The sequence below is a fragment of the Tinamus guttatus genome, unplaced genomic scaffold (genome assembly GCF_059628265.1).
Source record: "Tinamus guttatus ecotype Peru unplaced genomic scaffold, ASM5962826v1 Tinamus_guttatus_pri_ptg000510l, whole genome shotgun sequence".
Lineage (NCBI taxonomy): Eukaryota > Metazoa > Chordata > Aves > Tinamiformes > Tinamidae > Tinamus > Tinamus guttatus.
Window position 1 is genome coordinate 3,380,164 of NW_028289044.1, and position 19,575 is coordinate 3,399,738.

At 49.6% G+C, this 19,575-nt stretch overlaps 1 protein-coding gene across 1 annotated transcript; it reads left to right on the forward strand.

The window, feature by feature from the left end:
* The first annotated feature begins 8,378 nt into the window (after window positions 1–8,378).
* Window positions 8,379–18,990, forward strand: CCNE2 (cyclin E2). The gene is made up of 11 exons (XM_088533647.1): window positions 8,379–8,396; window positions 8,479–8,584; window positions 8,738–8,797; window positions 10,665–10,816; window positions 12,878–13,013; window positions 14,705–14,851; window positions 16,041–16,136; window positions 16,531–16,665; window positions 17,466–17,577; window positions 18,010–18,164; window positions 18,528–18,990. The coding sequence occupies exons 1-11, from the start codon at window positions 8,383–8,385 to the stop codon at window positions 18,627–18,629; spliced, it is 1,215 nt and encodes a 404-aa protein (XP_088389773.1). The 5' UTR covers window positions 8,379–8,382; the 3' UTR covers window positions 18,630–18,990.
* Window positions 18,991–19,575: the final 585 nt, after the last annotated feature.

The window sequence follows — 19,575 nt, forward strand, 5'->3', positions numbered from 1 at the left end:
AGCTGCTTTCCAGCAGGTCAACCTCTAATCTGTCCTGGTGTCTGGGGTTATTCCTTCCCAGGTGCAGGGCCCTGCTCTTGTCCTTGTTCAACCTCATGAAGTTCCTCTCTGCCCAAGTCTCCATCCTGTCCAGGCCTCTCTGAATGGCAGCACAGCCCTCTGGAATGTCGGCCACTCCTCCCAGTTTGGTATCATCCACATTTCCTAATGGTAATGTGATTTGTATGCTTGCACAAGCAGAGTTTATACCAAGAGCTCCAGTTCTCTATACAAGAAAGCTTGACCTGTTACACTTTCATGGTCATAACCATGTGGCTAAGCCCCGCTATTGATCGTGTTCCTGCTGTTGTGGGTTCTGACTCCAGCTTTTTAAATTTATTTTGCATGTTTTTTTAAATATCCTGAATGTTTCCAAAGCAGTTTGTGGCAAAGCAAAATGCTCATGTAAAGAGTCACATCAATAAATACATTAACTAAAATTCTCACCTCCCCTACTAGATTTCCTGTTTATGCAAATCCTTGGGCATCTCTGATGAAACTAGCCTGATAACTGCCATTCTTAGAGACCTATACCTGTGCTGGAAGCACCATTTCTTTGACACACTGTTCAGTATTGGCTTTCTTTGCCTTGCTGACTTTGGGTGCGTGTTTATAACCACAGAACGCTCTCACCTCCCTCGTTCAGTGACACGGATGTATGCAGGTTTCAGTCTTTTTAACACATACATAAATGACTCATCAGAAGAGCAGACTCATGCTGCCACAGCACAGTTGTTCCCATGATGTAGTCACCATAGATTAATTTTTGTAGAATAAAGAGGCCTCAAGTGAGGCTTAGCAAGAAAATGGTCTCTGCCTGTCCTGGAGCTACCATGATAAGGCTAAAACATCACAAATTGAAACTCTTGTCTGTCCCAAGGTTTGGCATGCAGATAACTGAACCTTCCAACACCTTTGTGAGTTAGATTACTGTATTGTAATTTCACAGAGGAGCAAAGGAAGAAAAAAAAAAAAAAGAGCAAAAAATAGAGAAGAGTAACAAAACCAGTCAAGAAGCCCAGAGAAGACTTCAGTTTTCAACTCACAAACATGAGCCTTGCTGTAAACACCCACTTCCTTCTGATGTGCGGCCTTCATATTGCTGTATACAAGCAAAAGTTGACCCTGTCAGACACTATAATAAGAATAACATGCTCAAAAATCAGCCTCCTGAGTGCTGAAACCACTGTTTCAGCACTGGCACACAGAGAATAGGCAATGGTGGATCCAATGTGCCCATTTGGGGCATGTGAGCAATGACTATCAAATATCAAGTTGGATAGTTGGGAAGTTTGGGAGTCCTGGTTGACAACAGGTTAACCGTGAGGCAGCGATGTGCCCTTGGGGCCAAGAAGGCCAATGGGATCCTGGCTGCATGAGGAGGAGCATTGCCAGCAGGTCAAGGGAGGGGATCCTGCCCCTCTGCTCAGCTCTGGTGAGGCCGCACCTGGAATATTGGGTGCAGTTCTGGGCTCCCCAGTACAAGAGGGACGTGGAGCTTCTAGAGAGGGTCCAGTGGAGAGCGACAAAGATGATTAAGGGACTGGAGTGTCTATTTTATGAGGAAAGACTAAGCTGGGCCTGTTTAGCCTGGAGAAGACCAAGAGGGGATCTGATCAATATGTATAAATACCTGAGAGGAGAATGTAGAGAGGATGGGGCCAAACTCTTCTTGGTGGTGACCAGTGACAGGACAATGGGTAATGGGTACAAGTTGAAACACAGGCAGTTCCATCTCCATGTGAGGAAGAACTTCTTTCCTGGGAGGGTGACAGAGCCCTAGAACAGGCTGCCCAGAGAGGTTGTGGAGTCTCCTTCTCTGGAGATCTTCAAACCCTGCCTGGATGCCGCCCTGTGCCACGTGCTCTGGGTGTCCCTGTTGGAGCAGGGGGGTTGGGCTAGATGATCTCTAGAGGTCCCTTCCAACCCCCACCGTTCTGTGATCAATTTCTGCTAAAGAAAGAAGAAAGCTAAGATCATGACTAGAGAGGACTGATACAGTCAGAGGTACCTCCATGTTTATATCCAGCAGAGAATTACAACTGTAGCTGAAAAACTGCTGCTGACACCACCTCATGGCATCCATGCGTTCTTGGCTGTGAAGTGTAATCATTGCTGCAAAGAAACAACAAAAAAAAAAAAAAAAAAAAAAAAAAAAAAAAAAGTCAGATTGCCCATGGGAAGAGCATGCCTGCCTTTAGTTTACATGCACCCTCTCAGGGCCCATATAAACAAATCCATGGGTAATTACTGAATTGGCATCTCACCTGCAGAACCTGAGATCTCATCTCCACTTCCTTCCTGACCATATGTTGCTCTGCCAAACGTAGGGGGAAAAAGTCAAATGAAGACAGCTGGCAGGATGAGCTCTCTGGGCAACCTGCAGAGATCCATCTGTGGCATGAAATGGAGTAAGAGGAGAGGGTAAGTCTGGTATTAAATGAGGAGAGAGAGGGAAATTTGGCTTCTGTGGCTCATGACAAACCAGTCAACAGCTGAATTAGTTCATCATTACCAATTATCTATTGACTGCAGGCAGTTTAGCATGGGGGATTGTCCACTGCAAATCATCTCTCCCTTTGGAGAGATCTATGATCAGCCCAACGGAGAATCATAAGTGACCTCTTGTTCCCTGGGTATCTAAAGGGTTTTTGCTGCAGTGCATCAGTGAAAAGGTGGTTGTTAATGTGCTGCCCACCTGAGGGCATGGAGGGCATGGTGAAGATGAGTTTTTGGTAAAAAAAGTACTGTCTATTATTTGTATTATCTAGTGCTTTTCTTGAGATATTCATTCTTTTCCCCTGAACTTACTCGTGGTCTACAAGGTGCCTTATTTACAGCTTAGTGATGAAGCTATCTTGGAAATGATAAGGAAAAGGGCCTTGTTATTTCCTTGAGCTGCAAGTCGATAATCTATGGGCGCATGGGTAGGTGGAGGCAGATGGGCTACTTGTTACAGGTGTTGCCTCTTGACATGGTGATGGTGGCCCAGGGGCCTGACTGTGGGATTTGGTCAGGAGCTCAGCTGGTGAGTATAAGAAATGTTGTTTTGGAAGGATGTTCTTCTGTGTGTGTGTGTTGAAAGTGGGAGTTCAAGTGTTTGGGCACATTAAAATATGACCTTCCAATAGGATACGGATAGAGTATAACTTGACTAAAAAAAAAAAAAAAAAAAAGGTTTACTTCTGCTTCATGTTTGTTCTGGATTTCTTGCTGCTACAAAAGATACATCATCCCCAGGAGAGGGAAAGAGGCTGCTAACAAGAACCGGAAGGACATAGCCTGTAAGTCTGGTTTATGGCTGCTAGAAAAAAAAAGGTGGCATCTACTTCTAAATGTAGGTTTAAGAGGTTGGTAACTTTGACTCTTCTCTCCCTTTATCTCTTTAAAAAGTGTGCATTGACATCAAACCACGAAGGAAATGCAGTATTATAGGGTGGTATGCTGTTACCGATCTGCAACCAGTAAGGGAACTGCTAGTTTATTCTTGACCTTTTCTAGAGTTTCATCTTTTTATCAAAAACTGCTACCACTGATTGTGCTAGGCTGGTCTGATTGTCGCATAGGCTGGTTATGAATAACCAGTTAATGCCCAAGCTCTGTCGTGCTGGTGCTTGAACTTAGAAAGGCAGGTTAATATGCTTATAACTGAAAGGATTGCTTCTTGTCATATTTTGCTTTTAACTAGTAGATTATTAATATCAGGAAAACATAACATAAAAACCCAAGTCAGCCAATTTTGTCAGGTCTTAATGCATGTTAAACTGGGCCATGCTGTAATGAAGTGAGTATGGAAGTAGTGGAATTTATAGAAATCTATAGAATTTGTAGAAAACAAAGTCCTTTTCAGGAATTTGAGAAATTCCAAGCTCTTCAACATAGGAAGAATAAAACGTACAGCTTGGGAAGGATAAAATTTCCTGTTAAAAGATTCCTCTTTAGGAATGACATGAGCATTTAATGGTGTTTTCCTTTGCTTGACAACCTAGCCAATGCTTTCCAAAGATGTGACTGAAAGGCAAAATACAGCAGCCCCCAAAAATGACCGCATTAAACATTTACTGTCACAAAATAGGAATAGGGGGCCAATATCCTGTGTAAATTTGTGCCTTCATTGGAATCTTAGGTGTGTCCAGGTGATGAAGTGAGCTCTATCTCTGATGACATGTTGCTTCCTTTGGAAAGTACCAAGGGTCTCTGGGAGAAGAACAGTATTAAATACGCTTAGAAACTGGATTGATCGGCAGGGTTTTCAATATGTGCTTTATACATCCATAGTAGGCTGTAGCCTCCTTCCAAGAGGTCCATAAAAGATAACTAAGGAAAGCAACTTCAGCTGTATAAACTTGTGAGGGAGGCCCTGTATTTTCCCTCCTCTCCAATGATGTTCACACCTCCAATGGAAAAATTGTAGAAGTGGTGATTTGAAAAACTTGAAAAGCCCTAGACTAATCTAAAGGGATTTAGAGGATCCAAGAGCAGATGCTATTTAGTAAACAGCGTATTTCAAGCAATCTAAAAATCCTTCTCTCTTTTGAACTCATCCCCCTAAGGACACATCCACACAGTGAAAGAGGATGTTGACTGATTTGAAAATGTCCTAGTATGGATTCACTCACTTTAGCTTTATTGCCATATCCAAAGGTCAGCCCGTTAGCTTCCATTGAAATTATAATTCCAGTGTCTACAGTATGATTTTTATTGCATGTTAGCATCTGCTTTTTCTTCTGCTGACCAATATTTGTGGGAGAAATTGCTGGCATGCCAAGGGTACTTACGGCGACTGGTGCAATTTCCATTCCTGAAGCAAAGTCCCAAATTCACTGGCACAAAATTTACAGTAAAATGTGAGGGGAAAAAAAATGAGAAGTGTAGTCATTTGATCTTTGTGCTGTGACCGATGCCCAGTAAATCTGATTAATTTAAAAATAATACTCCTTTTGCTGTATTCCTGAAGTTCTCTCTCATGGTATGCCACAGAATTTGTTTCTGACATGTCAAAACTGATGCTCTGACTTGAGGCTGGCTGGGAGGACGCCTTGATTTGACACTCGTGAGGAACTGAGCCAGCAGTGTGCCCAAGCGGTGCCCAAGGAGGCCAGCGGCCTCCTGGCTTGTATCAGGAACAGAGTGGCCAGCAGGACCAGGGTCCCCCTGTACTCGGTGCTAGTGAGGCCACACCTCGAATGCTGTGTTCAGTTTTGGGCCCCTCACTGCCAGAAGGACATTGAGGCACTGCAGTGTGCCCAAAGGAGGGCAACGAACTGCGGAAGGGGCTGGAGGCCAGACCTTATGAGGAGCAGCTGAGGGAGCTGGGGTTATTCAGCCTCAGGGGAGATCTTACGGCTCTCTACAACTACCCGAAAGAAGGCTGCAGTGAGGCAGGGGTCAATCTCTTCTCCAGAATAACTACCAATAGGATAAGAGGAAATGGCCTCAAGTTGTGTGAGAGGAGGTTCAGGTTAGACATCAGGAAGAATTTCCACATGGAAAGAGTGGTGAGGCATTGGAACAGGCTGCCCAGGGAAGGGGTGAAGTGCCTGTCCCTGGCAGTGTTCAAGAAACGGGTAGATGAGGCACTTGGGGACATGGTTTAGTAAGTATGGTGTTGAAGGGTTTATGGTTGGACTCAATCTTGAAGGTCTTTTCCAACCACAGTGATTTTATTATTCTATGATTCTTTATTATTAATTTACTTATCTGGGAGGAAGATGAGGATTTGTCACTCTTATTCCCTTGTTGGCTGGGTTCATATAGTTGCATGTGGCATGGTTTGAACTTCAACAAGGCAGCTGAAGGTCCAAGGGAAGATTTAGGTTAAGATTGATCAAAGTCTTAGGCAGGTACATTCTGAGAAACACCCTTCTAGATGACGGTTCCTACCTTGTTTTCGGAGCTCGTTGGAAATCAATCAGCAGAGCTGCCTGCTGGAAGCTGCGTCTGCTCCTGGCGTTGTGAAGGCGGGTAGCGTGGGGCGGGATGAACCTGCGTGCTGGCTATGCCTTAGATGAACTTTCTTCATGGGGTAGCTCAGGGTAGCTCTTCAAGGCTGCTGACTGCTGGGTGGTATTTTAAAAGCTGACTGTAGACCAGATGCATGAACCGTGGAGCGGCTGTCTTGATGCACAGATAGAGCTTGGTAGTTAATCACAAACATCACAGTGTGTTCCTGCATATGTGATGTGTCTGTGCCAACGATGGGAAAGGGTTACAGAGACTGGGGTATTCTGTAAATAACTAAGGAAATAATGGATGGTGACAAGAAATTCCATTTTTTATTAAGATGCATTTTGTTTTGTGCAATATAGAGAGTTGGCAGAGATGGTTTCCAAATGTCCATGGGCATGAGTAGAGGGTGCTCCTTGTTTTAATACCCTCTAGATTCCCAGCTCACCTTATTTCTGAGCAGTTTCAAGTGGATTTGGGATGCGTGTGAAGGGGCCTGGCACGCAGGTGTGCGGAGGGCAGGGGTGGCCTGTCGGGTAGGAGGTGTTTGAGTGCGCAGATGCCGCGGGGCCTGGTCCTGCAGCCCCTCCATGAAGAGCGGCTGCCAAAGCGCTCCAGGGCCCCTGGCTTTGGGCCTTGAACCGCCAGGAAAGGAGGGAACGACCTCCCGGTCCTGCTGTGGCGTGGAGGAGACCTCGGTGCTGAAGGGGGGGCCCTCCCGCGGGTCTCCTTGGGGCTGCTCCGCGGCGCCACGGGAGGGGACGTGGCTGCGGGACACGGCGGGGGCGCTGGGGACCCGCGAGCCGCTCCCGCGAGGACGTGGGGGCGCGGGGCGGCCCCACGCGGGACGGGCGCGCGCGGGGGCGGGGCGGGCGCGCTCTGTTTACATTCTGCCGCCGCTCCACGTTGTGCCGGGGCGCGCGGCGCCCATTGGCCGGCGCGGGCCGAGGCCCCGCCCCGGGGCGGAGCGGCCGCCGCCGCCGGGACCCGCGGCGCGTGGGGGCGGCCGCGGCAGAGCCCACGCGGCGGCGGCGGCACCGGGGCCCCTCGCGGCCGGGAGCGGCGCGGGACGGCGGCGCCCGGGGGCGGCGGGGCCGCGCGGCGGGCGCGGGGCGCGGGGGCGGCTCCGGCGCGGGGCGGGGCCCGCCGCGCGGGGGGCGGCGCCGGGGGCGCGCGCGGCGGATGGCGGGCGGGAGCTGCCGGCGGCGCTCGCACATGCGCAGCGGCGCGCCCGGCCCGCGCTATAAAGGCGCTTGGCGCCGGCGCCAGCTGAGCAGCGCGGGCAGCGCGGCGAGGTGAGGCGGGCGGCGGGGGGCAGCCCCGTCCCCCGCGCCCCGGGGCGCGCGGCGCTGCTGGCGGCGGGACGGGACGGGCGCTGGCGGCGCGGGAGCCTTGGGGCGCTCGGGTGCCGGGGGCGGCAGCGCGGGTGCCGGTGCCGGGGCGGGAGCGGCGAGGCGGGATGCGCCCCGCGCCTTTTTGGAGGGAGCGCGGCCGGGGAGCGCGGGAGCCCATCCGGGCCTGCGGGACCCTCCTGCCCGCGCAGGACAGCGCGGGGGGCGCCCCGGGGAGACCGGGGGGGCGGCGCTGCCCGGCGGCGGGAGCGGGATCCCGGATCCCGCCATGGAGCCGCTGGATGGGGGGAAGGGAGAGGGGGTCGCGGCGGGGGCCCGGGCCATCCCCCCGTCTCCCCCCCTCCCCTCCCGCTCCCCACGGCGGGTTTTGGAGGGAGCGCGGGGCGGTGGGGGCGGGGGCGCCGGCCCTTGGCGGGACGAGCCGCGGCCGCCGCCCGGCCCGGCTGCCCCGGGGGGATGGGGGCGGCGGGGCCCCCTCGGGCCCGTGTGGCACCCCGGGGTTGGGGGGAGACCTGGGGGGATCCCCCTTCTATGCCCCCCCCCCCCCACCCCCTCCATAGCGCGGAGCCACCGGTGCCTCAGGGCTGGGGGGCGGATGGGGGGTCCGGCCGCGGGTGCTGCCCGCGCCCCATGGTGGGGGCCGGGGGGTGCCCCCCATCCCGTCCCCTCTCGCCCCCCGCGGCCCCCGGCAGCCCCTGGGCTCGGCCCGGGCGCGGCGGGCGCCGCCTCCCGCGCGCTGCAATTTGGCGCGGAACCGGCCGAGCGCGGCCGCGCAGCGCGGGCGGCGGCCGCGGCCAAGCGGGAGGGCGCCCCGGGGGGGACCACGCGGCCCCGGCGGGGACCCCCCCATCCCGGTGCCCGGGGTGCGGCGGGACCCGCCTGGCGGCCCCCCCGGGGAGGGGGGGTGTCCCGGAGGGGGTGCCCGGTGCCGCCTCCGCGGGAGCTGCCCCACACGGGCCGGGCGCTCCGTGCCCCTTCCCGCTCGCCGGCCCCGCTGAACCCGTGTCCCTTCCCCATCCAGGTGGCGTCCCGGGAGCCCAGGAAGATGTCACGGCGCAGGTAAGACACCCCGCGCTGCCCCCCCGCCTCCCTTCCTCCTCCTCACAGCCCTTCCTCATCCTCCTCCTGCCCTGCCCCGCAGCAGCCGCCTGCAAGCGAAGCAGCAGCCGCAGCCCTGCCAAGAGGAGACTCCCCAAGAGCTGCAGGCCCCCGAGCAGCTCCAGAGCCGCAAGCGCCGGACAGCAGAGGTGACCGCGCTGGGAGACTCCAAAAACGCAGTAATCCCGGGGGAAGGGGTCCTCCCTCTGCGGGGACAGGGCCGGGGCTCTGGTGGCTCCCGGGTGCGCGGAGGTGGGTGCTGATCCGTGTGTCTGTGCGCTGACCTGCCTCTCCTCTCTCAGCAGGAGATAAGGAAAAGAGAAGATGGGAAAATCGCTAAGAAACATCAATACGAGATTAAGGTAACTCAGTGCTGGGTGAGGGGTCCCCTCTGGAGTGGCTGGTGAGTGTGAAGTCGCCCGTTCCACCCCAGAAAGTGTCGGACAGGGCAAGTTGCCCCCTTCAGAGGTGGAAGGTGTAGGTGCTCTCCTCTTTCTCTTTAGGTGTTTCTGCTTTTCTTTATGCCTACTTTCTCTGTAGATAGAGAGTCCTTCAATGTGGAAGCCACTGCAGAGTAAGGCTAGGTTTAAAATCAGAATAAAAGCAGATATTCCCTCATATCACCATATGCAAAGTGGGTAAGGCCCAGAGGCAGGTCTGAACAGGACCGTTGCACTTGTTTAACTTGCCTAAATGAGCTCGAAGCCCCACCTTGATATTCACAACCACATGGGTGCTCTTTCGCTTAAGAATTATCAAAATGACTTCAATCACCTTGGGAACTGTCTATAAATGAAATAGATCACTCTTAAATTAAATGAGGGGGGCTCCAGCACTATAAAATAAATTAGCAATATAGTTTCTTCTTGCAGACAATCTCATCTGCAGTTATGCCATTGATCTGCTCTTACACCAAATGAGGCTACCAGCTCACTGGTGGAGGAAGTCTGTGCAGTTAAGCTCTTCCAACTGCAGTTTTCCGTGAAAACTTTGTGTGGGAGAACACTCCTCTAGTTCATAGATTGATCTTGGTATGAAATCATGTCACAACTCACCTTTGTTGGAAGGGGGAAGTCCTGCTCCCCTTTTCTTCCATTCCTGATGTCCAGCCGTTCACTCCTCTGCCTGGCTTGCCCCTGTTCTTCACCTTTCACTTGTTAATTTGGTGCAACTTGATAATTTGGCTCCAAGAAGTGAGTACTGCCCTGCCAGGTTAGTGAGTTGCATCAACCCAGCAGAGGCTCTAGCAAACATCAAGGATGATAAAAAGGAAGGAGTGGGACAGGGCAGAAGCAGGATCTCCACTTTGTGGGGGCTGTATAATGTTAGATCAGCTCTGTGGGGCTATGCAATTTCATCCTGGGTACTTTAGTCTGGCTAAATAGGTTTGGATATGCTAAGGACATAATGCCAGGTTTACTTCTTTGCAAAAATGGCTCTACAGGGAAAGGCCCTGTGTCCAGGGGTTCTGCTGCTTTGGGAACTTGGTCCCACCTCATTCTCCAGAACGTGACTTGTGTCCTGCGTCACCATCGTAAAGGCTGGCAGCCCTTTCAGACTGACACCGCTCCGTGCCCTTGGTGTCTCTTGACTTGCTGGCTGCGCATGACCAATACAAGGGAGCAAGGAGGGAATTCCAAATTCGGGAAGTTTTCTGCCTGGGTGACCGTGGCCGCTCTCCTTTGGAGCCGCTGCATCCTGGCAGGCCGGGGCAGCCCCGCTGCTGCCCACCCGCCCGGGGTATCTGGTGCGGGAGCTGCCCTGAGCTGCGCTGGGTGGTTCCTCCCTGGGCTCCCTAATTGGAAGATAATGAGCTGCTGAATTTCCACCCGTAGGACCTCCACCCGCTGCTTTCTTTTCCTGCTCAGTAAATAAGCAGATAGCAGGACCAGCAGCCTAAGGAACCCAGGGTCCCGTTCCCTGGAGGCAGTGAGCGCCCTTTCTTTATGTGCCATAGCTGGACAGCCCTAGCCATGGATCTGATTACGCCGGGCTCACAAACCTGAGGCAATTTTTCTCCTCAAAACTGAGTTCCCTGAGCTTGTCGGAAATGCCTGTTTGCTCTTGAAAGGCTTTGCTGGTGTTTAATCCTTCACTTTACCTATGCTTCTAAATCACTGCTGAAGTCCAGAAATGCATGCGACATATAAAGTTAATCTAGATTTCACCCCTCTTGCTACCATTGCAAATTCAACATTTAAAATATGTCTTTTTTTTTTTATGTTGTAGAGTTGTTGGCCGCCCACGATAACAGGAGGCATCTCACCTTGCATAATTATTGAAACACCTCATAAGGAATCAGGAACCACTGACTTCTCCAGATTCAAAAAATACAGATTCAGAAACCTCTTCATAAATCCATCACCTTTGCCTGAGCTCAAGTAAGTTTTCCAGATGCTGCAGTTGTTGATGCTTTTTCAAGTATGTTGAGCTGCCATAGGAGAATCTGTTGTAAAGTGTTCATATAGCAGCAGTAACCAGCCCATCCCTCTGCTTTGTCTCCTTATCTCATGAACAATCTGATGCTTGTCTGGAAAAATATAAAAATTTTACTTTCTCAATGCTCTTCTAAATACAGTGAGAATGGAGAGAGAACTTTCCTCCTTCACAGCCCTCCTTTGGAGCTTAGCACTGAGGGCTGGCCTTAAGATTCATGAACATGGAGGTTAAAACTAAACTTCTTTCAGTGTTATTGAAACTGAGTGACCAAAAAACAACTTGCCAAAGTAGCAGATCAGGTTTTCTTTCAGAACTTGAACACTTAAACACACAGACACCTTTGTGGCGCTGTCCCTTTGCAGGTGGCTTCTGAAGGCAACACGTCCAGTTGCAGACCTGGTCTTTAGTCCAGCAGACAGGACTGCAGACACGACGTGTTTTATGAAGGTTTTTGCTGGAGAGGAGAGGGTGGCCATGCTGTAGACCAGACTTCTCTTGCAAATCTAAATATATTGATGGAAGCAGTTTCCCTCCTGGAGAGGGGTAGACAGGATGACTAAATAGGATCCTGAAAGGCCTTGGACATTCAGGCGCATTAATAAGCGCTTGGTTGCTCTTTGTTCCAGACAAATATTTAATGAAATGGTTGTGGGTATAAAGTTGTGGAGACTTTACGGAGAACTGCTGAGGTGAACAGGAAAAGAACCAGAACATGAGGCCATGTTGTTGGTGACTCTTTGCCTTGGTGCAAAGCAACAGGTCCCTTCTCTCTTTCAGTGAGCTCCAAACTCAGCTGCCCTCAGTGTTACTGCCCAGCCTGCTGTAGGTTGCTGACCTGTGCTTTGAAGCACAGAATGTTCTTCTTTATACCCAGCAAATTGCTCCGCCCCCAACCCCACTCCCCCTTTTTGTTTGTTTGTTTGGAAGCTTATTCCAAGGTAGGAGCATCTCCTGTATTGCTTTAGGAAGCTGCTATGAACTGCTGGATCCCAAAGACTCATTTGGATGTGGAGCTCCATGCCTGGGCATGTCCCCTCCATGCTTGCCTCTTGTTGATGGGCTTCATCCTTTCCAATAGCCAAACTAGGGAGTCATTGGTGACTTCTAGTTGCTGCAGAAAAATACTGACAAGGGATTTCTTCATGCCTGCTTTGGCTTGTGTGTTACACAGGAACATATTTTTTTCAGCTTCTTGTGTTTTTGTTTACAAGGGCTGTAGAGTAGCGTTGATTTAAGTTAGAGCTTGTGGGACAAGGTGACGAGCTCTGTTAATTTCTCTCTGCTTTGACTTGGGGGAAAAGTAAATATTTAAGTCCAAGAATAGCAGTAGGAAATCAGCATTGCATTAGCATGCTGCCCTCCTTAGTAACTATAGTATGAGAAATATATTTAAGAAAAAAACCCTCCATCAATCCATAATAATCATTCCAAATTAAAACCAAACCATAGTAGTGACGCAGGCACCCGCTTAGTTTTTTCCTGGTAGGTTTAAGTGCTAATAAGGGTAGCAGTAACCAAGAATTCCATTTCTGCCCAAGTAGCTGAACCTTCAGGTGGATTAGACAGGGCAAGTGAATTTCCAGCACCGACCGCAACCCTTTTCACACTGACCCGGGCTGTGTTTGGGGGCAGCTGGAGGCGCCTTGTTCTTCACCTCACGCCTGGAAAGCCGAGCTATAAAATGGCTGCCTGCCCCGTGTGGGTCGGTGTCCACACAGTGGTGGAGCGGGAGCCCTGACCGGCTCCGGGTGGTCCTGGTGCCCCTGTGAGGGCCCGGCCGGGCGGTACCAGGTGGTACCGGTGCCCCTGTAACGCCTGGACCGTGGCCAGGGGCTGCTGCGCTGGCGGGAGCCACTCCAGGCAGCTCTGCAGTTTCCTGGTTGCCAAAGGGATCTCCCAGTGGGCAGATTTTTTTGAGTATCTGTAGACAATGGAAAAGGTTCATATACCCTTTGTGAAGGTGTCTCTGTGCTCACACTGCTGTGTGCAACTTCATTCCGTAGCTGGGGAAATTCCAAAGATGTCTGGCTCAACATCCTCAAGAAGGAGAGCAGATACGCTCACTGCAAGCACTTCACATCGCTACACGCCAGCCTGCAGCCCCACATGAGGTCCATCCTGCTCGACTGGCTCCTGGAGGTCTGTCTCCAAACTTACTTTACCATGTGTTACGCCTGTGAAGGAGGCGGATAAAAGTAGAGCTTTTACATAAAAGATGTAATAGCAAAATGTACTGTAGTGGTAAATGACAAAAACAGTTTGCAACAAAAGGGTTACAAGTTACTGCTCTTGCTCCTCTTGGTGACTTAGTGAGTTACATTTGGCCTTTCCTGGCAGGAGATGTTGAACCTTCCAGGCAGGGAAGAAAACAATAATTCTAAACTCTCTTTAAGATCTGTTTTGGGGAGGAGGAAAAATCTGAAAGTAATTTCAAGGCAAAGTGCTGAAACTGCTAAAGTGAGATTATTCATGGAGCTTTAGCCACATTAGAGTGTATCCTAGCCTTGAGACAACTGCACCTCGTTTGAGGACCTCTGCTACCACCCTGGCCTTGTCTGTGTCGAGAGCCCTTAGATGTCACCACTGACGCTACTCGTTCCTGACTGGATATTAGATATTTCACTTGTATCTTGTGAAGAGAGCAGTGCTTTAGTGGCAGGCATCTAAAGGCTGTTGATGTAAACAGGTCCTTGTTTGGAAAGGATTACAAGCAAACTACACCCATACTCCTTGTCACTGTGCTTTGGTTACATTTGAGAACTTCCAGCTCTTCCCAGTTTTCAGTCTGGCAGCCACCCTGTGTGAAGGGATATCGGTGCTGGAAAAGGAGAGCTGTGTCCTAGAGGCATTTTCAAGAACTTTGTATTGAGGATATTTATTTGCTGCTGTTGCCAAAAGCAGCCTTTGACTTGTGAAGGCTTTGCCCATCTGCAGAGAGGATCTAGCAAAGCTCATGGGTTCTGTGCAGAGAACTCCCTGGTGCTGCTGCGGGGAAGCTGGAGCAGGGAGCTTCACCCCAAAGTGTTGGCCTCGTTCTGGTTTTAACAGTCCTGATCTTGAAGTGATCCAAATAGTGACACTTCGCCAATTCTCTTAACACCTGACTTCCTCACTAACTTTGAATTGGCCATGCACACATATAAACGTATATATATATTTTGATCTGTAGAGGTGCTGGGGAGTCGTCCATCCTCCAGACAAACCCATCAGAAGGGGCTTCATTATCACAGTCTGGTTCAGTAACACTATATGTCACAGTGGAATAAAATCCTGGTAACCTGGGTAATCCTCCAGTAGTTCTTATTTTTCTCTTATGTTGACTTCATAACTAACGTTTTGCTAAATGCGACCAAGCATCATAACTCATATTTGGCACATTTACTTTTATAGAAACGGTGCTCACTTATTCATGGGCAAGTCTGGCCCCTACCTTTCTAGTCCTGACTCTGGAGTTGACCACATTGGGGAATCGTGTTAGCTGACACTAGATAGGGCTTGTTCTCACCTTCACGAGGCTTCTTTTGCTGGAGAGCTGCTGGTAACTCTTGTTCTCCTGTCAAAGTAAACTAGGTGATACTTAGGTGCTCTGTGCACTTGGAAGTAGGTTACTGTGCCATGGATAAATGATGGGAAGTGGGAAATACTTTTCTCAGCTTCCTACTCTTCAGTGCTACCGAACACACTTAGTTATGTGATAATATCTGCGCAAAAGATAAGGCGAATTGCGAGTATCCAATGATTTGCTGTTATCACGAATGTCCTGACACGGGTGTATCAGGTTTTATAATGGAATGCAGTGCAGCATCAAATGATTTTTGCTCCTGTTGTAGGTGTGCGAGGTGTACGCACTGCACAGGGAGACCTTCTACCTCGCTCAAGACTTCTTTGATAGGTTCATGCTGACACAGAAGAACATCAACAAGAGCATGCTGCAGCTCATAGGAATCACCTCGCTGTTCATTGCCTCCAAGCTTGAGGTGAGAAGCCCTGTTAGAGGGGAAGGGTGGTGAAGTTTGGATTATCTAAAAAGACAATGATCCTATTTCTTCTGTAGGAATCTTTTGATGTACACCAGCGGTGTACACTGAGGAGGAAACTTTTATCTTTTCCTTCAGCAAAACAGCTGTTAATATATCAGGCTCTGGAAGCTGTCCTCCTTTTCCTCAGCTGCAGAAAAGGAGACCACTTGAACTTACAAGTTAAGCTAAGGTGCCAGGAGTAGCTTTGTGCTTTTCCAAACACAGAGCAGTTGGCAAACGCTCCCAGGAAAGGGCAGGGGGGGTGAGACTTGAGGAGAAGCAAACACAGGCCCCAAACTGCCTGCGCAGGGAACTGAGAGCCCTCTGAGCCAGTTTCATGGAGCTGTTTCCTTTGTGGTGAAGTCCTTGCACTGGTGGTGGTGCATTACGTTGCCCCCTTGTTATTCCATAGTCCATCAGGGTGTTTTCCTGCATCTCCTCTGAACACACTGCAGTGCCTGGTAGGCTGGGCTGAGACGAAGGTTTGGGGTCCTGGGGTCTGAGATGAAAATCTGGGACTTACGTGGGCTGCTCTGGAGCCCCAACTGAGCCCAGGAGCACGGGGAGCCCCTGGGCAGAGGCGCCACCGGCAGCTGGGCCTTGGTGCTGAGGGGCCCGCGTGGCAGGGCCTGAGCCCGGGGCCAGGGTCAGCACAACCTCCTCGTCACCTGTCCCTGCGCCACGGCCTTGCTGGAGACGGCGGGATTTTTCTCCCATATTTTCCTGGGTATTTTTGTCAATGTGACTGTGCCAGCACTAACGCTCTGCCTTGGTTGGTATCAGGCAGCCTTCTGCAGTACAGCAGCATGCGCCAAGAACAGGTCGGTCTGCGCTTTTACCTCAAATACAACAGCCCAAAAGAAGGCAAAATAAGTGAAAGTTTGTTCTGATTGTTTGGTCAGCATTTATTTCCCCCAAAGCTAAATGGGTTGCAAAAAATCACATTATACAGCAGGCAACATACAGACTATGTATTTTCAATATCTCCTTATCCTGTAAGTTTAAGTCATTACATGAAACCAGGAATATGCTGTTCTAGCCTAAGAAGTGTTACACAGTAGAAATGTTTGCTGGGACCTTCTCAAGCTCTCCAGGAACCCTAAGCCACTCTGATCTTGACATTTTTTTTCTGCTTCTCTCTTGAAAGGAAATCTACGCTCCTAAAATTCAAGAATTTGCTTATGTCACTGATGGTGCTTGCAGTGAAGATGATATAATAAGAATGGAACTTATTATGTTAAAGGTAATCACTGCACTGTGCTTGTAAGAACTGGCTGAAGGGGTGTGCGTTGAGCCTTCTGTTTTAATGCCTCTAGTATCTGAGGGACATCTCTAGCATTAAAGAATTGGCGCACGCAGCTCTGTGCTCTTTGTATTGGAGAGGATCCTTTTTTACTGCTGCAGAATTTCCTAGGCCCTTACTCACCCTTAGCAGTAGATGCTGGCTGCAGGCTGAGGCATTTTGAGGCACTGCCCCAATTTCCGAGTGGGACAGAGAAGTTAAATCCAACTGCATTGAGTATTGTGAAAGGATTGAGATGAACGTGCTTTTTGCTGATTGCAACCCAGCCTTTTCAGAAAGTAGTAAGAACTTAAATGTTGAATAGTACAAGTACTTAAATGTTTAATATTTACAGGCTTTAAAGTGGGAACTCTGTCCGGTGACAATCATCTCTTGGCTGAACCTTTATCTTCAAGTGGATGCTCTGAAGGATGTTCCCAAAGTGCTGCTACCTCAGTATTCTCAGGAAAAATTCATCCAGATCGCACAGGTAGGTGGTAAGCCATATAGGAACATGCCATTTTGGAGTAATATAAGCACCACTACACAGTGTGCTTGGAAAGGCTTTAAAGATTTTAAATTTTTCCTTATTTCACCTCATGTACTGCTTTGTAAAGAAACATGCAAATTTTCTCCTTTTGGAGCTCTTTATACTGGAGCCTCAAGGAGAAGCTGCCCATGTGTGTTTTGTTTCTCTGCCCTCCTCTATTTTAAGACTCTACATTGGAAGAAGCACAAATGCAGTTGCTACGTGCTGTAGTTCCGCAAACAACAGGCAATAGCAACAGCCCTTGAGAGCAGGGGGATAATACAGGACTCTTTATGGACAGGTAGTGGCATCTGGCTGCATCATCAGCAACAGTGTTTCTGTGCCTTTGTCCAGAACAGAGTCTGAGAAGGGTTGTCCAATTTTTGCAGGTGTCTCCACCATTGCAGAGTCTCAGGACAGAGAAGATGGGTCTCATAAGCAAAAGCACTTAGGAGCTCAGTGAATTAGACCTTCCTGGAGCTCTGCCAAGAGCTTAAAGGTGTCCTTAGATTTGTACAAATGGTGTGTTCTGTGTTATTGGTAGAAGAGCAAATTTTCTTGCATTCTAATTCTGAGAGAGCGGCTTTAACTGAAATTGGTGCCAAAGCTAAACCCAGATGCATGTGACTGGTTCTAAAAAGTACAGCCACTTACGTGCTACCGACGAGAGTGTAGGATCTAGTGCACACATGGCAGTTTTGCAGGCAAGCTTGTACTAAAGTATCTTCTTGATATTAAGTTTGTAACTCTTGTTTCCCCAGCTCTTGGACCTGTGCATTCTGGATGTGAATTCTTTGGACTTCCAGTACAGGACGCTGGCTGCTGCTGCGCTCTGCCACTATACCTCAATCGACGTCGTTCAGAAAGCCTCAGGTGAGACAAGGCGCTGCGGTGGCCTCGGCACCCGCAGGCAGCAGCTTCTTGAAGGCTCTTACAGGCCTGAAACTGCCCAGAGCATTTGCGTTTATCAGGCAGAAAAAGAACAAAAACTAATGGGCATTAAGTTGTTCTTTGGGTTTGTGGGTTTTCCTGGTTTCACTTCCTTCCTACCACTGTTTCACACATTGCGAAGGCTTGAAAAAGAAGGAAACGCTTTCAGAAGCCCAGCCTTGTCCAGGGGAACTGGGCATGTTCTTCTCTGGGGATGACACTGCTGCCCTGTGAGATCCAGCTGGGTTAGGGATCAGGAGCAGTCTGTTATTGGGCTCTTTTTCTCTATTTTATGACCCTATCGGAATTCTGGCAAACAAAGACTGTACAGCTCTCTTGGGATCTATAAATGTGCCTTTGTGATTCATCCTTCAGGCTTAGACTGGGACAGCATTTCCGAGTGTGTGGAATGGATGGTGCCTTTTGCAAACGTGACGAGAAAAATCCCTGTGAAACTGAAGAATTTTAAAAAGGTTGCAGTAGAGGATCGACACAATATTCAAACACACACAAGTTACTTGGACATGCTGGTATGTGGTTTGTGTATTTGCAGTTCAGGCTATTGGTGGTGCTTCATGCACCTCATTTATCACCACCAAGCAGGAGGTGGGAGGCTGCTGAGCGCGGTGAGCTTGGCTGGGTGGCCCAGGTGCTGGCAGCAGCAGCGTGCCCGGGTCTGGGGACAGAGGACGTGCTCCCCTATGCTGCTCCCAAGCCCTACAGACTTGGATAAGAATTACAGGGGAGGGTTTAAAAGCTGGTAATGTTGTCTGGTAACAACCCTTCTAGTTGTGTAGTCAGTTTCTTGGCTTGAATTGACAGAAGCTTCTGATGGGTTTGTAAAACTGGAAACTGCTGCCCTGTGGCTTAATGTGTCTTACTCCTCTTCACAGGAAGAAGTTAACAGTGGAGCAGCAGCTACAGCCCCAGGTCAGTTATCTCCAATGTCTACAGGAGGAATCATAACACCTCCCAAAAGTACTGAGAAGAAATGAAATGTGGCCAACAACTGTCCCGAAGAGTTCCAGAAACAGGATTTGGTGCTTCAAAACAAGACTGTGCTCAAGTTGACTCCAAGGCTCTGTGCTGCTCTGCAAGGCCTGGGCAGTAAGACACTGTACGGAGCAATGGATGGAAGCTAAGACCTCCTCCTACAGATGTGACAAAGGACTTTTTTAGGCCAAGTGTCCTTTTCTGTGTTAATGCAAGAGGTTGGACTACTCTGGTCCCTTCTCAAACAGGACTAGTTAACTCTGAACATTCCTAATTTAAATTATGAATTACAGATTTCAAGAACTTGTTTTGAAATGGCTGAGTGGCTGAGCTCGTCCACTCAACTCACCTGGCAAACTTGCTTTAATTTGGGATAGCCATACAGGAGCTTGATGACAGTTTGTACATATTTCTTGACTCTTTTCTTTTCTTGGTATAGGCAGATCTTAATGTCTATAACTTAACTGCCCTATGAGCCCAGGTGGAGGATTAGAGAGGTCAGTGGTTAAGCAGTTTACTCTAAAACCACTCTGCCACTGCATTAAGGTTGAGCCAGCCCTGGGTCACACTCTAGCTCTACCCGAGGCTGATGAATTTAAGATAGCTTTAGGGCTGCTCTGAACTCACATGTTAAGAATTCATTTAAGAATAACGCTGACCTCAGGTAATGAGTACAAGTAGACAATGTGCTGCTGCAGTAACTTAACTGGAATAAGTGCAGTCCTGCAAGGAAGGAGTCCCAGGGTGTAAGAGCCAGCCCTCAACCTTCAAAAGACCGAAAGAGCCAGAACTGGAAAGGGTATGGGGAAAAATCGGAGTGCTGGTACTTTACACAACCACTCAACTAGTGTGAGCAGTATTTTTAAAAGCAACTGTGGAGCTGTACTTTATCAGTGTTTATAAGCAGCATTAACTACTGTTTTCCTTGGAATATTTACTACCTCTACC

Excerpts from the sequence above, each read along its gene's own strand:
- CCNE2 (XM_088533647.1), top strand. Across the intron at positions 10,817-12,877 it reads TCACCTTTGCCTGAGCTCAA|CTGGGGAAATTCCAAAGATG; the intron begins GTAAGTTTTCCA and ends TTCATTCCGTAG. Across the intron at positions 13,014-14,704 it reads TGCTCGACTGGCTCCTGGAG|GTGTGCGAGGTGTACGCACT; the intron begins GTCTGTCTCCAA and ends CTCCTGTTGTAG.